A 15,219-nucleotide genomic window follows, 5' to 3' on the forward strand; every position below is an offset into this window, starting at 1 on the left:
TCTGCAGTAATTATCCTTTAAGTAATTGACCTTTACCTTTGGGCTGTATTTTAAAGTGTTTCATGTATGTCTGTGCTGTGTATTAATGTATATTTTACATATACATAGGCGATTATAAAGGATAGAGATGCAGAGAGAAATGTTAAAATCAGATTAAAAAACCCCAAAAAGGTGAGGCCTCTTTCTGAATGGTAAAACCTGCTCAGAAGGGAGCCTGTTCAGAGGTGTTGTTCCCTCTAGATGAGTAGGGTGCTGGGAAGCTCTTGGCTGGCAAGCAGGGGACCAGCGGAGGACCAGCTGCTGGCCGTGCTCCGGAACGCAGTGGCCAAGGCCACAGGTGTAGGGCAATAGACCTGAAATGCCATTCCCCTGCTGAACAACTTGATGCGATTGTGTGGCAGGAGCTGCGGTCCCGGGAAGAGGAGCTGAGCCGCGCTGCCCTGCAGCAGAAGTCTCAGGAGGAGCTGCTCCGCCGCAGGGAGCAGCAGCTGGCCGAGCGCGAGATCGACGTGCTGGAGCGCGAGCTCAACATCCTCATCTTCCAGCTCAACCAGGAGGGGCCGCATGTGAGGAAGAGGAAGGGCAAGTTCAGGAGGAGCCGGCTGAAGCTCAAAGACGGACATCGTATCAGCTTGCCTTCAGGTATGAGCTGTTTTCACGTCTTGTAAAGATTTTGCATGACACCCTTTTATTAAGGTTTGTTTCAGCGGAATCGGGGGAAAGTTGGGGCAGTAAGATTTTGAAAGAGTGAATGGTACATGTGTCCAGTGGCTGGCTTAGTCTGGTCCTGGAACAGCCTAAGGAGTTTCCCTGTGTGCTGTGGCATAAGCAGGGCTTATGCAGGCGGGGCTCCGTGCTCCGCACTGGCTCTCGCCAGCTATGTTCATTGAGATATCCCCTTCCTTCTGAGCTTGAAGCGGAACTTTTTAGCCAGGTGCGCAGAGCCAATGATATGTGGCATTGTGCGTCATCATTACAGTTACTGCTTTCACAAGAATCGGTGGTAGTTATCTTGTGGTCTCTGAGTTTGTTTGGGACAGCACCTTCAACACCGTGTGTCAAGTACTGCAGTTATATTCCTGCCAGTGAGCCAGGAAACCTAGTGAAACTTTTGCAAGTGCTTTTAAAAATTGTGACAGTAACATAAAGGGATTACTAAATCTCTTTAGTTTACACATTAAATCGCTTTAGTAATACATTAGGAGAAGCCAAATGGAGTAGAATATAGCAAAAATTAATCCACTAAAAGAGCTCTTTAATATTATGCATTATACTTGATTTCAGGGAAAGCTAAATGCCCTCGCTATATTTTGTGATTTTTTTGTAATGCCAGGGAAGGATGGTGACAATATAGAATGTGTGCTAAATACCGGCACCTATCTCTATTCATTCTACATGTATCATATGTGTGTGTGTATATATATATATATATGTATATGTCTACCTGTAAGAGCACTCTTTACTCATTCTGGTGTTTTCCTAAAATGATTGTTAACAGTGTGGACACTTGATTTATGTAACAGCAATGACCATTGTATTTTACGTATGTATAAACTGTGACTATGTATAAACTACCAGATAGAAACCCTGGAGGGCTCGCAGCACCCTGTCACTTTTTAGGTGATTGCATGTTCTCAGTTGATCAGAAGTTGCTGATATGTGGTTGTGATAGGTATATCCAGCATACTGTTATTTGATTTGATAAAGTGAGAATAGGTTGGGGGTACATCTTACCTTCTACCTCTAGATTATTTTATTTTCAGTGAGATGAGCTTCTACTCTCAAGCACAGGTGATGGAAAAATTTCGGGAGGCTTAGATATGGTTTCCTTCTCCAGTCCCATCCCTTTCAACTTTCTTCTCTCTGTGTTATGACTATGTTATCCTAATTAATATTCATGGCTTCCCTCAGGAAGCTCTGGGGAGTGAGTGATAAGCATCTGATGGGAAAGGAAATAAAATTTGGAAGAAAGAATTAAATCATCCCGGTGGTCCTTTACTCGTCAATGATAGGAATGTTAAATAAAATTTTTTTTCAATACTAGGAATTGAACCAATGCCTCTGCATTATATTCCGAGCCCTTTAATTTTTTTTGTTTTTTTTTAGTTAAGGTCTTGCTAAATTGCTCAGGCTGGGTTTGAACTTGAGCTTCTCCTGCCTCGGTCTCCTAGAGTGCTGGGTTACAGGTGAGCACCACCACACCTGGCTGAATACAATTTCTTAGGGCTCCTGAGTCCTACTTTCACTCTGGCTTTTCTTCTCAAATGTTCCATAACTGATACCTTCAATTTATTCGAAGATGGCTGAATATATTTGACTGTTTTTGCCAGATTTCTTTTATTCCTTGGTTGTACTACTTGACGTTTCTTTTCCTGAAGAGAAAGGTGATATTTTAGTTACATATTTATTAACTTTGAGGCACTTAATAAAATATTTCAATTAAAACATGACCAAAAATTTATTGGTGTTAATACTGTCCATCATGAAGGAATGAAGTCGCCTTCTGGAATTTAACAAGGCAGTTGCCACTCCATCCCACAAGATGGTGCTGCATCGCTATAATCCTAGGACCAACTTGGCAACCTTTTCACCTTGGAATACTCCAGCTCAATGCACAGGCAGGCACATGACTCATACATGCACATGCATGCACACATACACTCATACTTACATATTCTTACTTGTATAGCACCCAGAATAGGACTAAGTATAGTATAGCAGAAAAAATGATTTTTTGTGTACCTTTTATTCATGGGAGTTAGTGGTAGAAGATTCCTTATGTCATCAAATTCTAGTCTGTTTAATGGCACATTATCCCAGAAGATACATTGCAGAGGCTGGCTTTCCATCCAGGGATTCCTATAGGGTGCACCCCTGTGTGGAACTAGCTTAAAGTTCTTCTCAGAAGCCCCTACAAACTAACCCTTAATGTTTGTCCTTGTTATTTTACACACTATTTATTTGATGTGACTAATTTGGTTCACTTGTAATTTTGTCTCTGACAGTCACTGATGATTTTTAATCTTACTGCAGAATGTGGCTATAACAACTTATTGCTAGAAAACACAAATTTGTTTTATTCCTACTAAGAGTCCCTTGGTGCCTGGCTATTAACACTTTAAAAGTGACACAGCACAATCTAGGACTAAAAGCTTAAACTTAGACTTTGTGAATATTCATAATATTTTTCTTAGAATTTGTAGAAGAAAAAAGTATGGTGACAGATTTGGATGCTCTGACCTCTTAGATCACTCCCTCAGTACTGTGTTTATTTCAAAGTTATATTTTTAGGACATGTAAAAGCAATGCACAGATATTTTGGACCCTGTGGGAGCTAGTGGTGCATTCTGATTTCAGCTCGTTCAGAAGGCACCAAAGCCCACAGAGATGGCTGCCCTTGGGTGTTGCCCCATGTGGCATGTATGAGTGACTAGACACATGTGCAGGGAGAGAGAACAGATACCTCATGAGCATTCTCTAGAGGACAGTGTTGCTTTTATGGAGAAGTGATTGTTCCCATGGAGGCCACAGGAGCTGCATGAATGAGATGTCAGTGTAATCAATCAAAACACACGGTGCTTCCCCAGACCTTGCCACATGGCAATGGCCATGAGCAGATAACCCTGAGAGCCAGTCTTAGAGAGTCCAAAGGGAACTGAGCAGCTGCCACAGGCACTGAACAGTTCAGTGTTAATTTCCCCAAATATATAACTGGACCAGACTGCTTCACCCTGCTCCAAGGACAAGGATGTTTACAATAAAGTCTATTATGTTTGAAACCATAAAGAACACTTGTATTGTAAGCACTCATATCAGATGTTTCCAGACACTCTCTGAGTCTGCGGTGTTGGTACCTCTAGTCTTGTCCCTACCTACTGTAGTCTCTTGTCCCACCATATGTCCCCTGTAATGTGTCCTTAAACACTATGTCTCCAGGACCCCCTCTGAGTTCACGGAGAATTGGCTCCTTAGTGGGTGACAGTTCAAGGGCCACCTGAACCTCTCTGTAAATCCCTTCAATGCAAAATAGTTTCCTCCCTGTGTCTGACTGTTTTTCCCTTTTACCACCGTTCCCCAAATCCAGTCACTCATCCTCCTGAACTGTTTTCCTGTATCTGTTCTTTCCTTCACTTAGACGGCTCTGCCCTGCTCAAGTCTTTCCTAATTTCTAACTCCATACATAGAGGGAGGCAGGCTCCTATCTGGTCCTTTGTTTCCATCTACTTTGTCTTCCAGACCTCCTCCAGCCTACTATGTATGTCATACAGTTAACTTTAAGTACCAGTTTGGTCTTGTTGATAAACTTTACCTAACTTTTTCACTCAAGGAAGACTTGAGGATCTGCCCTGTCCCAAATAATGGGGATCACAATAGCCTTATTTACTGTTATAGCAGAAAATATTCAAGGACCAGAGTTTTCGGATCACCTATTATGTGCAAGGCCCCATTCCCATCCGGAGGGCAACATAGCTGGGTCAGACACAGGGGATCTCCACCACAGAGCTTTTGCAGTGTCGGGGGAGCAGCAGGCCTCTGCTAATAATTAAACAGATGCTTACTTGCTGTGATTATTAACTACTGTGTAGGACAAGTCATAAGACACTGATTAGTGACAGTAGGTTTTTAAAGAAGTAACATTTAAATTATGACAATGTAAGAATTTGCCAAACACAAAGGGAAGGAAGAAAACAGGAAAAGGAAGCTCGGTCTCTTGCAAGAATTGAAAGAGTGGTCTGCTTTGAGAGGTAACTCAGATGTTGATAGAGCTTTAATCAGCCCGGGAAACAGAGCCTTGAGCCAGCATGTTCACTGCAGAGGTGTGTGTGACAACATGGCAACAAAAGGGATCCTGTGGGAGGTCACTTCACCGTCACATCACATGGTTTCCTTGGGGCTCCTAGGGCAGAGAATGTGAGCTGGTCCCAGCACCCTGAAGGAAGCTTCCCACCTCCATCCCAGGCTCCTAGGGCAGAGAAGGTGAGCCCATCCCAGCACCTGGAAGGAAGCTCCCTGCCTCCATCCCAGGCTCTGAGGGCAGAGAAGCTCAGCCGGTCCCAGAACCTGGAAGGAAGCTCCCTGCCTCCATCCCAGGCTCCTAGGGCAGAGAAGGCTCCTAGGGCAGAGAAGCTCAGCTGGTCCCAGCACCCAGAAGGAAGCTCCCCTGCCGTCATCCCAAGCTCCTAGGGCAGAGAAGCTGAGCCGGTCCCAGAACCCGGAAGGAAGCTCCCCTGCTGCCATCCCAAGCTCCTAGGGCAGAGAATGTGAGCCACGTGGGTGCCAGAAGCACACCCCCGCCCCCCCGCGCAAGTGGAAATGAGAAGACACATAAACAAGCCTCAAAAACAGACTTCCAGATCACCTACAGCAACCCCAAAGGGAAACCAGATGGAACAATCTGACACTCAACCACCTGGACTCTCTGAACTGGAAACAAAAGAGGATCTGGGAAAAATGAAATCAGAAATAATTACTCAGATAACAGCAAAGATTTTGCTCATGGTGCAAGACATGATTAATAAATCTAGAGAGGACACATAAAAAAATAGAGCATCTGAGGAACATGATGGAATCCCAACATAGGAAATAAATGGAATCCATAAAACAGATACAAACAGATTTCCAAGAGATTAAAAACTCCATCGAAAGTCTGCACAGCAGAATGAACCCACGTGAGGATAGAATTTCACATATAGAAGATAAGATTGCAATTAGTGAGGAGGAAAAGAAAAATTGCTTTAAAATTGTAAGGGAACACGAGAAATCAATCCAGCAGCTGCTAGACGATGCAAAGATGAATAACATAAGACTGATTGGAGTCAATGAAGAAAGAGGAGAGTGTGCAGATGACATAAAAAAACTGTTCACAGAAGTGATGGCAGAAAACTTCCCAAGGAGGGGAAAAGAACTTGACATACAGATAAGTGAGGCATATAGGACTCCAGCTAGCCTTGATCAAAAAAAAATCTACACATAGGCATATAATAGTTAGGATTCCAGAAATCCAACAGAAGAACAAAATTCTACAAGCAGTGAGAGAAAAGAAACAAATCACATACAAAGGAAAGCCCATCAGAATCACAGCAGACTTCTCAATGCAAACCCTCAAGGCAAGAAGAGCTTGGAGTGATGTATTTCAAGCCCTAAAGGAAAACAGCCTCCAACCCAGATTGATGTACCCTGCAAAACTATCAAAATTGATGGAGAAATAAGATACTTTCATGATAAAGAACACCTCAGGAACTTCATGAATACCAAACTGGCATTCCAAAAACTTTTAGACAATGCCCTAGGAAAAGACAATGAGGATCACAACCCCAGGAAACCCAGCAGAATGAATCCATTGGGCATGACAAATTAAACGCAAAGGGGGAGAATCCAACAAAAAGAAAAAAGTCATGACAAGGCTTTTAAAACTTTTAACTTCATCTCCCTAATGAGTGTATAATTCAATCTTATTATTGTACTGATTAGTATTTTTCTGATTCTAGAGTTGCACACCATTCCTTGTGCTATACTGGCTATTTATCATCTTCTTATGTCTACATTTTAATTGGGTTGTCTATTAATGAGCTCTAAGAATTCTTTATATATTCTGGTCATAGGTTATATGCATTGTAAATATGTCTGTTTAAGGACTACTTTTCATTTTAATGATGTCATTTAAAGTTCTAAATTTTGATGGAATCTCATATATCAGTTTTTTTCTTTTATACATCATGTCTTTTGTATCCTAGGTAGTTCTCGCCTACCCTGAATTCATAAACATTTTCCCTTATAATTTCTTCTTAAAGTTTTATACTTTTAGGCTTTCATATTTAGGTTCATAGATTCCTTCAAGTTATTTTCATGTATGGAAAAAAAGGGTTGAGGTTAATTTTTTATATATGGATACCAGGTGTTCTAGTGCCATTTGCTGAAAACACTATCTCTTCCTCATGTCTTGAATTGAGTTTATATTCTATAAAATGCTAATGTTAAATAATCTTTCAAAACTCAGTGGACCATACATGTGTGGTTCTATTTCTAGATTCTCTGTTTTATTCCAATGATCTATATGTCTTTCCTTACACCAACACTGCCTTGATTACTGTAGCTTTAGAGGAAGTCTTAAAATTAGGTACTAAACGTCTTCCAACACTTTTTTTTTCTTTTTTACTTTTCTAGGTCCTTTGTACTCCTACATAACTTTTAAATTTCAATATCCAGTTCTTCATTTATAGCAAGTATACACAGACCTGAATTTTTATATATACCTTGTGTTTTCTAATCCTACTAAATTCAAGTACAAGTTCTAGGGGCTCCTAGAGATTTCTTAGTATTTTCTCTGTAGATGATCATTTCATGTACATATAAAGATTTTGCTTCTGCCTGGCCAGTCCTATCCTAGTTGTGTCATTTTATTGCCAGACTATTTTGGTGGGGACTAGGTTTCAAAGTTTAATGGACAGACAAAGAGTAAGCATATCTGCCCTTGTTCCCCACCTTAAGGAGAAAGCATTGTATCTTCTCCATTCATATAAGGTGTTCTCGCTGAATGTATGAAGTATATGTCTTTAATCTGTTGAGAAGTTTCTGTTCTACTTCCAGTCTCCTGATAGCTTGTACCATGAACATCTGTAGAATTTAGTCCAATACTTTTTCTCCAACTAGTGACAGGATCATATGGCTTTCTCCTTTCCTCTGTTAAAATGATTACTTATGGGAGTGGGTCTTCCAATGCTGAACCAACACTGCCATCCCTGTAACAAAACCACTTTCTACATCCTGCCAGATCTGACTTCTAATAGTTTGTTTTGTTAAACAAATTTCTATCTAGGTTCATACTTTTTTCTTCCATTATCTTTATCAAGTTATAGGATTAGCACAATGTTGAGTTCCTAAAATGAGGGGAGAAGTGTTCCTTCATTTTTCTGCTTTAATTGTTTGTTATAATTTATCAGTGAAAATGTTTATGAGCCTGCTGTTGTCATATAGATAGGTTTTCAAGCTAGGAATATACTTTCTTTAATAGGTGCTATTCAAATTTTATATTTCCTCCAGAGTTAGTTTCATTAATTTGTCTTCCAAGTTACTTCTTAGAAGTTGTCAAATTTATTTCAAAAAAATTTTTGTAATATGCTTTCTATATCCTTTTAAATTCTGTAAAATCTGTGGTAATGTCTCCTAGACCTTAATATTGTAATTTAAAAAATGTATAACTGATATTGTGTAACAGGAAGAAAAGGTCTAAAGGAGCAGGAGAATTGGGAGGGGCAGGGGAAGGGAAAAAAGGGAAAGGAAAAAATACGAGAAGAGAAGAATGGAAACAAGGTCTTTGCAAATAGGGAAGGCTGGAGGGGTGAAGGGAAGGGAAAAAAAAAATGAATTGAAAGAAACCAGTGTGGCTCGACCAGAGTCTTAAGAGTGCATCCCACAGGTCAAACCCAGGCCATGCCTGCTTTTCACAGCCCCAGAGCTCAGCACAGACTACATATCTTTGAAGGCTCAAAAAAATAACAAGCAATACATCTTGTGGTACCTGATAGTAAATGAACTTGAAGTTTCAGTATCCATAAAGCTTTACTGGAATGCTGTCATTGGTGTATCTGGGCTGCTTTCTTGCTGCTTCATGGGGCTGGGTAGTTTCAGCAGGAGCTTAGTGACAAAGCCTAAAATGTAGTGGTCGGGCTAGGGAATCGGGTAAGAGAGGGCTTTCCCAGCACACGTAGGGACCTGGGTTCCATCCTTAGTTCAGAAGCTTGCTGACCCCTGGTACAGCATGGTGTGAGAGGGGAAAATATGGTGAGATAAGGCCAGAGCAGCAAGAACCCAGACTCAAAAACCTGCAGGGGTCTCAGGGTTTCTTCCCATTTTAATATGTTAGCTTAGGAATCATGAGAGCCGCTTTGCTTTTTTTTTTTTTTTTCCAGTACTGACATTGAACCCTGGGCCACTGTACTGAGCTAGCCACTTATATTTTTTATTTTAGGATAGCATCTCTAAATTGTTACATTGCCCAGTTGGGCTCAAACTTGGTGTTCCTCCTGCCTCAGCCTCCCAGACTGCTAGGATTACAGGTGTCATAAGATGCTTTTGAAAGGTTTTAGGTAGGTGACTGCCATGCTGCCTTGCATTTTAGAAAGTACATCTGACAACTGTAAGTGGACTTGAGGGCTGAAGGTGAATGTGGGAAGGTCTGTAGGGCATTGTGGGAATGTGGGAAGGGCTGCAGGGCATTGTGGTACCCAAGGCTGAGAGGATGAGGAGAATGTAAACAATACTAGCATTTATGATTATTCATTATATCCTAAGCCCCGTGCCAACAACACTTTATCCGTGTCTAGAAGAAAGTATAACACAGAATTTGTAAGATATTTTGTTTAATGGATATGTAAGGCTAGGAAGAAGATATTATCAAAGAAGTTTTCAAATTTCTAGCATGAATTGCCTAGATGTCTTGTCTACCAAATTGTCTCTTCTTTATCTTAAATACTAGGTGGTTCAATAAAGGTCTTTATAATTTCCAAAAAGGTAAATTATAACTCTTTTGGAAACAAGAAGTAAACATGTGTCAAAGATTTTACTCAACTCATTAACTAGTGATAGATAACCAGATAAAACTGGTTCAAATGAGAATTTAATAAGTTAGGTCTTTATGGGCAATTTAATAAAGGAATGTCAGGATTAGATTACAAGGTTAAAAACAAATCCAATTAATGCCCAGTATAGCAGTAAATCATACATTATGGGATTGTCGTTCTTCACCAGACAGAAATAATTTACATTACCAGACAAAAATCATCAAATTAACCTCTGCCCCTACTGAGTTGTAAACATAGCCTCCTAGTTAATAGGAAATCAGTCATTTAAAGCCCAGCACTGAACTGAAGGAAACCTGGTGATTTCTTTTACCCATGTCCAAATTTCCATTAATTTTTCTGACCACTTAAAGACACCCTCGTCCCCTCTGGCAGTGTTCCCCTCTCTTCCATATGTTCTCATGATCATGGCTTATCTCTGCCATGTTCCAGTTAGGTCACAATATACGAGATGTGATTAAACAATACAGTAAATATTTGAATTAAAAATTTATTACAGTAAAACACATTTCCATTAATCCCCCTCAGAATTCTCCCCTTCTTTTCAAACACACTTCTCCCATTAATCCCCCTCAGAATTCTCCCCTTCTTTTCAAACACACTTCTCCCATCTTGCTTGCCACTTTCTGAAGCAGTTCTAGAAGTCTTCTTTCATGGGTGTTTTTAGTTGCATCGTTATGATGCCTTGATATTCTGAATCAACTCAAAACATTTATGTTGCATGATCATTTTGACTTTGGGGAAGAGCTAGAATCACCAGTGCCAGATCCCAAGAATAAGGTGGATGAGGACATACCGTGATATTTTTATAAGCTTGCCTTTCTGTTGGATGGCACTCAGCAGCGGCATTCACTGTATTTATTTTTATAACACCTGGGAAAGATTCTCAAAGAAGACTTCCAGAACTGCTTCAGTAAGTGCCAAGAATGATGGGATAAGTGTTCAAAGTGAGGGGGAATATTTTTTTTTTGGTACTGGGAGGGGGAGTATTTTGAGGGGATCTGTGGCATTGTGTCTTGTACTATAATATTTTTTTCATTTAAACATTCACCATATTGTTTGATCACACTTCATAGCTCTTATTTATCGAGTTCATTTGTCACAAAATACCTTGAACCTTCATTTTCTGTCTTATTATCATAGACCCGTGAACTATTTTTGCTCCACGTAATAGGAGAGTGACAGGCTCAGAACACTTCCTTACTAGCTTGTGAGCCATCATTCTTTATTGATGGACTCAAGACTCCTTTAAATCCAGGGCCGCCTATTTTAATGTTGTGTTTAAGTGCCTCTGACTGAATACAGGTAACTGATCCCAGAAGACTGTGGATTCTCCATGAAATTGGGAAGATTTCATATTTCTGCATATGTGTGTCTCATTGTACATAATAATAACCTCTGAATTACTCTTGGCTTGAATCCTGAATTGAAGGTAAAGAAGAAACCAAAGTCCGAAACTGATTCTGAAATATATTTCCTTGTTACTTTTGGCAGTATTTGCTTTTATTGCTCTGTGCCTGGCACATGGGGTTGGAATGACATGAAGTCATGTCCTACCTATCCTCCCTTTTGCTGTATCCAACAGACTTTCAGCACAAGATCACCGTGCAAGCCTCTCCCAGCTTGGACAGGCGCAGGAGTTGGGATAGCAGGAGCTCCAGCCCGCCCAGCAGCCCCACCATGCTTCCTCGCCTCCGGGCCATTCAGTGTGAGTGTCCTCTCTTTTTTTTCTTTTTTTTTTTTTTGGAACCAGGGATCAAACTTGGCTCCTTGCGTTTGGGAGGCAGGCGTCGGAACCACTGAGCTAAGTCCCCGGCCCAAGTATCCCTCTTGACTTCCCTCATTTTCTTGCCTTGGATTCAAACTAAGAGACATGTTTTTATAGCAAATTTTACATGTATAGGCGACATTTAACAGATGCCTCAACTGTTTGGAAGAGAAAATTTAGGTTCTTTAGGCCAGTTTCCTTATGTTCACAGCCACACATGATCCTCAGATTCTGTGCAGTTGGTGTCTGAGCAGACTCCTGGATCGGAAAGGTGAAGGATGGTTTCCTGAGATGTTGTCTTAACTGCTTTGTGTGAAAATTAACCTAAGTGGATTACCCCATGAGTCCTTTTCGTATGGATATTTTGAAAAGTTAAATGAGAAATTCAGGATTATTTCCATTTGGCTGCCTTATTTTGTGAGGAAAAAATTATTTTATTTGTTGAGATTAAACTGTAATCTGCTTTGGGTGTGACCAAACTAATGCTTCAAAACACTACACAGTATTTCGGTTTTAGAGCATTTGCCAGGATGAGACAGGCTACACAGCTCCTGTATAGGCAACTTTGCATGGTTAAAGTTTAGTTAGATCCCAAATCAGACTGTAGTAGGATGAAATAAAACTGCTGATCTTTTCAGAGGTAAGTCTACATAAAGCCATAAAGAAGCCTAAGCAAGAAAAGAATATGATTGATACATGTAAGTTACCGTATTAAGCCATTCAAGTCCTCTCCTTTCTCGACCAAACTGTTTATCATCCTCATCTGGCGAATAAAAATTTTTATCCACTGATTTGAGCGGGGGAGGTGCTGAGGATTGAGCTCAAGGCCTTTGTACTAAACTATATCCCTAGTCCCTGGCCCCCCTTTTTGTTGACAGGGTCTCACTAAGCTACTAAGTTGCCCAGGCTGGGCTCAAATTTGGCAGTCCTCCTGCCTCAGACACCCAGAGTGCTGGAATTATGGGTGTGCACCACCACACATGGATTTTCTTCTTTCTCTCTTTTCCTTTGTTGTTTTCTTCTTTTTTGGTTTGGTATTTGGTTTTTCTGGTAATGAAAAGCTTGGTACTAGCAGAGACTTATCTTTTTCAAGCTCCCAGACACTGTCTCCCCGCAATTCATTTGTCACTTTGCATAAAGTTGTCTATACCTTGCCTTTGCCTCAGCAGAGTGAGGGCCTAACTGAAGGAAGGGGAAGGCATTGGGGCCTCTGGTCTGGGGAGGAGCAGACAGCGAACCATCCTCCTCATCCTTGGCCTGGGATTTCTCTCCCTCTTCTCTGTCCTCAAGGTCTGTCCTCAGGGAAGACCACCCCATGGAAGTGGGCAAGTGTAGTGCTGGGCATGCCTGACACATCCCAAGATTTGCACAGGCTGAAAACATACTTTGAGGATTTCAAATAAAGTACTTCCCATCCTGAAGCTCATATTGGTTTCCAGAGTAACAGCAAACACGTTCTCCCAGAGTTCCTAGAAGGACTGGCACTGCATGGGAGGCTATGGGCTGAAGTCTTCTCACCTAATCCTGGGCACCTTCATCCTGCCCTGAGTGTTCCAAAGCTGCTTGTGGTTTGGACTCGGTGTCCCCCAGCCGTGGCTTCACAGGGATCCTGTTGCTGTCATGGTGGTCAGGATAGAGGGCAGGTAGGCATGGACTCTGGAACATGCTGTCACAGATTGAATCTACTGTTGCTGCCCCTATGACTTGGCACAAGTCCTTAACCTTGTCACACCTCTGACTCCATTTCTGTGAATTGAGAGTGAGATGGCTCAGAATTACATGGAATGTTCTAGAGCATTCAGAATGTTGCTTGGCATGCAGAAGGTGCTCTGAGTACGTGGATGGTTAAGATCACTGTTGTTTGTCCTGTTGCTTGTGTCTTGTGACCGCTCCTGGCTCTGGATCTCCCACAGTGGGTTTGTCTTTCTTGGTGACAGCAGGGATTCACTGTGAGGATTTGGCCTCTGGGTGCCCTGTAGACACATGTGACTCGGGATGGGCCACTTCCTTTGTAGCTGTCCCTGGCCTTGTTTCCTCTGGACACAAAGATGGGGAAATATGGGGAAACTTCAGTGAAAACTTGATTATGAAAGTGTCAGAAGAAGGCAGAAAAACTCTGAAATTGAAGGAAAGGGTGGTATTTAGTTACTGAGGGAAGTGGGAGTCGTTTCAGCAAAATGGAACAAAAAAGAGATTATCCCAAAAAGTCCTTAAAGAATACCAAAGGACAGGGTCTTACAGTATAAGAAGCATGACTGGGTAAAAGGCTGTGATGTAGAGAATCATGCTCTGCTGAAAAGAATTTGCACAGAATACTTGTTTTTGACTGACACTCCCTCTGCCTCACCTGACTGGCATAGTTATATGAGACCTTATGTAGGGCACTCTTCCCTCTGAGAATAAGAAATGATAGAATTCATTCATGTTCTGGACTTTTCAAATTTCAGGGCATAGACTTGAGGCTGAGGACTCAGAGCATGGGCAGCACACCCACCCCTATGGTTGGATAGAATCAGATGGTGGAAGAGCCTGTCCCACAGCTCCTGCTGGCCCGGGAGTCTGCTGCCCTAGGTGTTCCTGGCTGGCCTTTCAGTAGCACAGCATCTTTAATGGACTGCACAGTTCGAGCACTTGCTTTCCCAAAGAGATGATACAAGTGATAATACCAGGAACCCTTGCCTCCCCCTCCACTTCCCCGCTTTTCAGCCTGCATCACAAAAAAACACTAAGCTCGCCAGCTGACTGCAGCCATGGCAAGTCTGCAGAAATATTAGACCAGCAGCACTTTGAAAGCAGAGGCTTGTGACCCAGCACCTGTGCTGTTGTAACAGCAGCCAGCAGCCCCTGGGCAGTGACCATCACCTTGTAGGCACCGACCTGATGTTCTCCACACCTGGTTCCATTTAAGTCTCCAAAACGACCTCAACAGGTGGGTACCACTGTGATCCCCAGTGAGGACAGAGTGGTGATAAAACCTGAAGCAAGTTGGTGGCAATGACTAGGTGAAGCTCCAGTTGGGCACAGTCAGTCTCTGAGAATGAGCTCCTCACTAAGCCCTCTCCAGCCACTTGGGACAGTAGAAAAGAAATGACAGAACAGAAAATTAAGAGGAAGAAAAGTGGAAAGCGGGGAGGAAGAGGAAGAAGCTAAAGCCAAGCCACTGCCTGACCTCTGCAGTGTGTCCTTGAGATAAACGCAGAGCCAGCTGCCCTCTAAGGGCAGGCAGCCTTCTGCTGCGCCGCTGTCACTTAGAAGAAACTGCTCGGCCATCCCCAAGTGCTGCTGAGCACTCTGCTCATGAAAGGAGGGCTCAGCTATTCAGGCACAGAGGCACAGGTGTGCATTTGTCTGTATGTATGGGCAAACGTGTGCACACACACACGTCATAAAATATGGAAAATACTGGAACACATAGAAGAAATTAAACATTACCCAGAATACCACCATTTAAAAAAATAAAGAAGTTAACTTTTCCCCTTTACATAAACAATCCTCTTTCTTTTTTTCTTTTGTTTTTTTTGGTACCGGAGATCAAACTCGGGACCTTGCACTTGGGAGGCAGGTGGTGGAACCACTGAGCTAAATACCTGGCCCAAGAACCCTCTCTCTAAAAGCCAAGCATCTTAATGAAAAGGTTGACCTCTGTGTTTATCCACATCCCCTCCATGTGTGCATGTGTGCACACACATGTAATTACGGTATTAGCCATGTGTGTGGCAGGTAATGTTATAGACAAACATTTTGCTTCATCTTTATCTGTCCTTCATTTTTTTTATGGTCACAGTATTACCGTGTAAGTATATTATCATGTTTCAAGCTGTTTTTAAAACATCTGATGTGATTCAGGGTTGTTTTTGCCCTAATGTAATAATC

At 41.9% G+C, this 15,219-nt stretch overlaps 1 protein-coding gene across 1 annotated transcript in view; it reads left to right on the forward strand.

The window, feature by feature from the left end:
- Map3k21 (mitogen-activated protein kinase kinase kinase 21) overlaps positions 1-15,219 on the forward strand; it is a 50,960-nt gene that overhangs the window by 25,823 nt on the left and 9,918 nt on the right. Inside the window, exons 5-6 of the mRNA XM_004854637.4 lie at positions 402-642; positions 11,164-11,286. Of these exons, the coding sequence (XP_004854694.1) occupies positions 402-642; positions 11,164-11,286 (364 nt within the window). The remainder of the gene's footprint in view (positions 1-401; positions 643-11,163; positions 11,287-15,219) is intronic.

The sequence above is a fragment of the Heterocephalus glaber genome, unplaced genomic scaffold (genome assembly GCF_053883595.1).
Source record: "Heterocephalus glaber isolate CG9 unplaced genomic scaffold, H.glaber_assembly_v1.0 deba00001472, whole genome shotgun sequence".
Lineage (NCBI taxonomy): Eukaryota > Metazoa > Chordata > Mammalia > Rodentia > Bathyergidae > Heterocephalus > Heterocephalus glaber.